General features: G+C 37.1%; 1 protein-coding gene across 1 annotated transcript in view; it reads left to right on the forward strand.

Annotated features, from left to right (window-relative positions):
* The first annotated feature begins 314 nt into the window (after nt 1-314).
* LOC107154875 (antigen WC1.1-like) overlaps nt 315-7941 on the forward strand; it is a 23965-nt gene continuing 16338 nt past the window's right edge. Inside the window, exon 1 of the mRNA XM_015500609.2 lies at nt 315-618. Within this exon, the coding sequence (XP_015356095.2) occupies nt 438-618 (181 nt within the window). The 5' untranslated portion in view covers nt 315-437. The remainder of the gene's footprint in view (nt 619-7941) is intronic.

Below are 7941 nucleotides of genomic sequence, written 5' to 3' on the forward strand. Positions count from 1 at the left end.
AATATTTTATCAGACCTTATGAAGAACTCTACCAATAACAACTTTAACTCTGATAGGACCTACCTACTTGAAACTTTTACTTGAGACTACTTACTAGATTACAATAGTTTGATTCTTTTTTTTTTACACAACTAATTTTCCTACTTGTTTTGGTAGGAACTGAGACTTAGCTACTGCTCTGGTGTAACAACTCCATGTCTTACCCAGCAAACTCTGCATTCTGAAAGCTTAGTTTGTGGGAGGGAGTAGAACACCTCTCATTCTCTTGAAAATGCAACTATTGACATGATTCTTTCTCCTCAGAGACTCCACAGCTCCGCCTGGTGGATGGGGGCAGTCGCTGTGCAGGCAGAGTGGAGATTCTTCATTAGCATTCCTGGGGCACTGTCTGTGGAGACAGGTGGGACCTGAACGATGCCCGTGTGGTGTGCAGACAAATGGGCTGTGGTGAGGCCCTCAATGCCATGCATGAGGCACCCTTTGGGAAGGGATCAGGGCCCATCTGGCTGGATGAGCTGAAGTGCACAGGAGAGGAGGACCAAGTGTGGCAGTGCCTTTCAGAGGACTGGGGTAAAAATGACTGCTCACACAGTGAAGATGCAGGAGTCATCTGCTCAGGTATGGACAGTGAATTCCCCACTGTATTGAAGAATGAAAAGTTCTAAGGAAGCAAGTGTCTTACCCTTTGGGGAGTAGGAGGTGAATGGCCCAGTAGGACAGAGAGGTTCTTTCACAGACCCTGAGTGTTTGGAAAGCTGCAAATAATGGGCTTAATTTGTTTCCCTTCTTGTAAACTGCAAATATTGTCCTTTCCTTTCTCAACTCTCTTTCTTGACAAGATAGGTTTGTTGTAGGATGATTCCACTTAAAAGCAATCTTCATAATTTTGTTTCTCTAATTTACTATTTTTAGGATTACACATAAATTACCACATATTCTCTGTTTGCAACACTTTTCAAAAGACAGACAAGAATGAGGCTTTACTTTTCTCAGTTGAATTAAGTATTTATATATGTACAGCCAGAGATATTTTTGCACTGGGTCAATAGGCGGGCACAGGGATGGTATTAAACACCTCACAGGAGAATTTTGGATCATTGCAAAGTTGCAATTCTCCTTTCCAGATTCAGACATCAAAATTCTTAGCTCATTGGCAGGAAGGGCCAGAAAACTGTGAATAAAATGCTCTGAGTCACAGGCTTTCACTCAATCTTTACTACAGTAGAGTCTCTCTACATTTCCTTTTCAAAGCAACATCTGTATGAACTCATATTTGAGAAGGTTAATGTAACCAAGTCCTGGATAATCTGTTGAATGCCATAAAACATTAGTGCATATTTATGATGATAATGGATTTTGTAGTTTAGGACTCAGACCAGGATGTTTATTCAGTGATCTCCCACAAATACACTGAGTTAACTGCTATTCACACACCAAACTAGCTTGATAAGAGACAAAAAACTAGGTGAATGCCCGCTTTTAGTATATTAAAAAGAAAGGACATATCCAAGAGGGAGGAAGATTAAAAATTTCCAACCTCAAGCAGCCCAGCATGAAGAGAGATACATTCTTCTTGGGGAATAGAAAGGAAATTAAGCTCAGGCTTTGAACTTAAAACCCAGGACAAGTCCTGCCAGAATGAAACCTGGTGCCCTGTAGAGTCTAACAACACTGGTTTCTATGCCAGTGTCCTGAGACTGAGAACCTGGAACTATGTTTGGTAAGGCAGCAAAGAATCTGTCTCCACCACCACTCCTCCAAGCTGCCTTGGCAGAGGGGGAAGCAAAACTCCACTTGTTAAGGAGCTGGGTACAAGGCTTGCACAGGACTTTGTCTTGGAGCTCAGTGTCAGGCCCACCATGGTGATATTCAGCACTCAGTAAGAATTAGAGGCCTCAAATGTGGGATAGAGCTCATAGGAGAACAAGACCCATGTGCTGGTGGGACAGACTCAAGAAGAACCTGTTATCACCTATGGATGATTTCAGGAGTCTTGGACCTTGAGTTCACCTCAGCCAAAGGCAGCTCATAACATTGAGGGCTTTGGTCCCTTCCCAATTCTGTGTTGTCCTAGCTGGATGTTTCCTGAGGTTGTGAAATAGCATGGCAGCATTGGTGGCCAAAGGACCACCTTCTTCATTCCTCCCCAAAGCTCCAGGCAGCACACTATGGAGAGAGTAGAAGAATAAGTTTCTCCTGGGGAGTAAAAACTTAGTTGGAAAAATAAAAGTTAGTTGGGCATCCAAATTTGACCTGGACCTTTGGGCTCCTTACATATTATAATACAGCTCCTAAAGATGAAAGATAAAGAGTCTCAAGCAATCAAAAAAAAAGAAACAAACAACACATAGGGGTGGTCTAATTCACCTGATGGCAGGCTTCTCCATAGTAAACATATAGGCTAGAAGTAGGTTTCATGAGATTATCATAGAGCTAAAAGAAATATCTGCCAATCAAAAATACAAAATATAGCAAAACTATCCTTTACAAACAAAGGAAATACAAAGACATTATCAGACACCGCACCAAAAATAAATTACCATATGGTATAATAATCCACTGCTGAGTGTATATTCAAAGGCAATAAAATCAAGATGTTGGAGAGACATCTGTACTACCATGTTTATGGCAGCACTACTGACAGTAGCTAAGAAATGGAATTAAACTACATGTCCATCAACTGATAAATGGATTAAAAAAAAGAAGTAAATTTACACAATGTAATATTCTTTGGGGGGAAAAAAGAAATCCTTTAATTTACTACAGCATGCATTGACCTGGAGATCATTAGATTAAGTGAAATAAGTCAGGCAAAGAAAGACAAGGGTCTTATAATCTCACTGTATGTCAAATCTGTAAGTGTTGACCATATCAAATTTAAGACTGAAATTGTGATTACCACAGGCTGGAGAGTATAGAGATTGAAAATGGAAGGCTATAGATTGATTAATGAATTAGAGGTTTTGCTTATATAGGAGCAAGATAGGAGCACTGCACAGTAGGGTGGCTATAGAAAACAATAATATTCTGTGTTTCAAAGAGCTATAAGGAAGCATATGGGAAGTTTTCACCAAAGGAAATAAAGTGTTTGAGACAAAGATAACACAATGTATACAAACACCAGCACATTTATTTACTCATTAAAATACTATTTGTATTTTAGGTATCTGTTCAAATAAATTTAAGGGAAAAAAGAAGGAAAATAACAAGTTATGGGGAAATATTATATAGTTTATATCTAATGGATTCAATAATACAAGAAAAGTGCATTGGGGGGTAAACTTGATAACAATGGGAACAAGGAAACAAATTGAATTTTTGAAGAAAATAGAGGAAGTTTACAGTATTTAGGTGGTGGCAACAGAGGGATGACAAAGAGCACATAAGAATTATCTGAGCAGCACTTAGGACCATGCGTGTAAGGTGGGGAATCTGTTTACATTTGTGTGAATTCTGTAATCCTTAGCTGTACAAAAGAAGAAGATGGATTTGCAAATGTGACTCAAAGTTGTGGCATTTTTAAGAAACTCAAACATTCCCAAGGAAGCAACGTGTCTGTAGCAGAAGATCAGACAAGGATATGTCTGACTGCAATTTTTAATTTGCTCCAATGACAATGATCCATGGAATTCAATACACTTCTGCACATGGAATTTTTCTTTCTCTTTCCACTCAGGTCTCATAAATTTTTCCAATGGCTTGAACTATTTTTGTCCTCACTAGATGTGAAGTTCCACAATGAATATTATTTCCTTGAAATATACACATCCAGAAAAAAAAAACTCACCCATTTCTAGAACATGGCAAGTTTTGGTATATGTTTTGAATAAGAAAACATGGAAGGAGACTCTCAAATTGCCATTACATACCTGTTTCCTACATTAGGACTGGGCAGAAAGTTTGAAGACCTCTCTGCCCCATTTTTATCCTTTCGCAGTCAGAGGAATTTTTAACCATTCTGGGCCTCCAGTGATAACTCTCCTTGTCCCCTCCTGTGCCTTGATAGACAGGTCATGCTGCTTTAAGTTGACTGGGAAACTCAATGGTTTAGGGAAAGTTTGGTCTTTGAGGAAGACACTTGACCTTTATAGACCACTGCCTGACCAAATATAATGACAAATATAATGATGGAGACATTCTCATGTACTCAGGTGACACAGTTCTGTTCCCTAAACAGAATAGAGGGATTGTGGAGTGATGGACAAGGAGACCAATGGGTACAGAAATGAGGAGTATGGACCCAACATTGAATATTATATTTAATTTTTATGTTTCCCAAAATCTTCAGGTAGTAGGTTTTCTTCACATTATGCCTCAAAACTCAAAGAAGCTGCTTCCCATATAAATGCTGTTTATAACTCAGAAGAAGAGATGCATGCCAATTCTTTCAAGAGACTTGAAAAATGATAAATCTGTTTAAACTCTACCAATTTAGACCTTTTCAATAATGTTCAAGCCTTCATACAGTTTTTTCTCATGATTCAAAAAAGAGTTCTACTCTGAATAAAAAATTTATAATTATGTGTCCATACACTAGTGCCCAGATGAACCAACCTTGACATTCAGACCTCTGGGATTTTGCAACTGTAGATTGTTCAGACTGAGTGATAGGTTTAATGGCACCTTTTTTTTTTTGGGGGGGGGTACTGATAATTGAACTCAGAAGTGCTTAAACTGAGCCACATTCCTATCCATTTTCTATGTTTTATTAAGAGGGTCTCACTGAGTTGCTTAGTGCCTTGCCATTGCTGAGGCTGACTTTGAACTTACAATTCTCCTGCCTCGGTCTCCTGAGCCACTGGAATTACAATCATGTACCACTGTACCCTGTGCACATTAATTTTATTTGAGAATATATTTTTATAAGCCAGACAAGTATAAATAAGGGTAGACAATAAAATGGTGATACCATTTACCCCAAGCATTTGGTAAAGGAGATGAGAAAGGGAAATCAATTTTTGTCTCCAAATCCCTTTATACCATTGACATATTACAAAACTGATATGTATTTTACAAATAGAACTAATGAGGACTTCTAAACCATGATGATATAAGAAATGCCTAGTTAGCTGAAGAACTATGTATACAATAGTAATACACACTCTGGAATCAGGGGGTATACCTGCACCTGAATCACACATTGTTCTATTTATATTTTATTAAATACCACAGAGTAATTCAACCCCAGAGAAAAACAAGTGGGGATCATCTCTGTGTAGATGGTATCTGACTTTAATTTCTATATCAAGTATTTTTGGGAAAAAAAGGTTCCCATTTTCTAGATGTATATTATTTTATTTAAAATGCCTATAAAATAATAAATAATTAATATAGTTTAAAAGATGAATAAAAATAGTGTTGATTTTGCAAAATACTCCCCTCTGAACACATCAGTATCTCTGTTCAGCACAAAGACAAATGCTCGGTTGATGGTCTGAGTACAAGTACTGTATGAATTTTACTCTTCACCCTCTCAGGCTACAATTGGATTAGGTCTCTCTGATCTGTGAAGAGTAGAAGAGTAAAGGTGAAAACTGCATTTTTTATCTATTTCTTTATCTGAAATGCTTAAAGTTTTTACTAGTATAAATAATAAAAAAATTCTTTGCAACGGTTTGACATCCACATAACATTTTAACTGTTGGACACTGCAATCAGATATTCCACTGAATTCTCTCAGATTGAACTTGGAAGTAATGTTATTCTAGCTCAATTGAGACAATCAATACCTTGGGAGCTAGAAATATACCATATACAATGAAAAAAAACAAGAAAATGAAAAAGAAAAAGTGTTTCTGCAGACAAAATTTGTGTATCTAATTGAGGAAGAAATATAATTAGTCATGCACAACTCATGGTGGTTTTGGTGGTGGTTTTGTTAACCCCTAGTGTGGAGATGTAACTGCCTGGAAACCAGTAACCACAGAGAAAATGACCTGGCTGCATCCACAGGCAGAGCCTACAGTGATGGTTTCTATTCTGGAGGCTAATTATTGTTTCTGTCACTGGATAACAATATTGATAGCTGATTTTTATGATAAACTGTAAGTCTTATGCTCTTCAAAACATAGCATTCTAAAAATAAGTGATTTCAGTTTGAAATTTTATATTTTCGTTTTTTTACCTACAATACAGTTTTTTTCTTTATTTTTTTTATTTTTATATAACAGAAGAATGCATTACAATTCTTACTATACACATAGAGCTCAATTTTTCATATCTCTGGTTTTACACATAGCATACTCATACCAATTCGTGTCCTCATAATTGTACTTGGGATAATAATGATCATCACATTCCACCATCATTAACTACTCCATGCCCCCTCCCTTCCCCTCCAACCCCTCCCCTACCTAGTGTTCATCTATTCCTCCCATGCTCTCCCTCCCTACTCCACTATGAATCAGCCTCCTTGTATCAAAGAAAATATTCAGCATTTGGCTTTTTGGAATTGGACAATTTCACTTAGCATTATCTTCTCTGAATCCATCTATTTACATGAAAATGCCATGATTTTATTCTCTTTTATTGCTGAGTAATATTCCATTTTGTGTATATGCCACATTTTTTTATCCATTTATCTATTGAAGGGCATCTGGGTTGGTTCCAAATTTACCTATTAAGAATCGTGCTGCTATAAACATTGATGTGGCTGTGTCCCTGTAGTAGGCTATTTTTAAGTCTTTTGGGTATAGACCAAGGAAAGGGATAACTGAGTCAAATGGTGGTTCCATTCCCAATTTTCCAAGAAATCTCTATACTGCTTTCCATACTGGCCACACCAATTTGCAGTCCCACCATCAGTGTATGAGTGTACCTTTTTTCCCACATCCTCGCCAACACTTGTTGTTTGTCTTCATAATAGCTGCCATTCTGACTGGAGTGAGATGAAATCTTAGAGTTATTTTGATTTGCATTTCTCTAATTGCTAGTGATAATGAACACTTTTTCATGTATTTGTTGATTGATTGTTCATCATCTTCTGAGAAGTATCTCTTCAGGTCCTTGGCCCATTTATTGATTGGGTTATTTGTTGTTTTGGTGTTTAGCTTTTTGAGTTCTTTATGTACCCTAGAGATTAGTGCTTGCTTTATCTGATGTTTGAGGGGTAAAGATTTGTTCCCAAGATGTAGGCTCTCTATCTCACAGATTGTTTGTTTTGTTGAGAAGAAACTTGTTAGTTTGATTACAACCCATTTATTGATTCTTGATTTTAATTCTTGTGCCACAGGAGTCTTATTAAGGAAGTTGGGTCCTAATCCCACATGATGGAGATTAGGGCCTACTTTTTCTTCTATTAGATGCAGGGTCTCTGGTTTTATTCCTAAGTCTTTGATCCATTTTGAGTTGAGTTTTGTGCATGGTGAGAGATAGGGGGTTAATCTCATTTTGTTGCATACGGATTTTCAGTTTTCCAGCACCATTTGTTGAAGAGGCTATCTTTTCTCCAATGCATCTTCTTGGCATCTTTGTCTAATATGAGATAATTGTAGTTTTGTGGGTTAGTCTCTGTGTCCTCTATTCTATACCATTGGTCTACCAGTCGGTTTTGGTGCCGATAACATGCTGGTTTTGTTACTATTGCACTGTAGAATATTTTAAGTTCTGGTATAATGATGCCACCTGCTTCACTCTTTCTGCTAAGGATTGCTTTAGCTATTTTGGGTCTCTTATTTTTCCAGATGAATTTCATATTTATATGAGTAATGTCATTGGAATTTTGATTGGAATTGCATCAAATCTGTATGGTGCTTTTGTTAGTATGGCCATTTTGATAATATTAATTCTGCCTATCCGAGAGCAAGGTAGATCTTTCCATCTTCTAAGGTCTTCTTTTATTTCTTTCTTTAAGGTTCTGTAATTTTCATTATATAGATCTTTCTTTTGTTAAGTTGATTCCCAAGTTTTGCTTGGTTTCTTTTTTTTTTTTTTTTTTTTTTT

The sequence above is a fragment of the Marmota marmota genome, unplaced genomic scaffold (assembly GCF_001458135.2).
Source record: "Marmota marmota marmota unplaced genomic scaffold, marMar, whole genome shotgun sequence".
NCBI classification, from domain to species: Eukaryota; Metazoa; Chordata; class Mammalia; order Rodentia; family Sciuridae; genus Marmota; species Marmota marmota.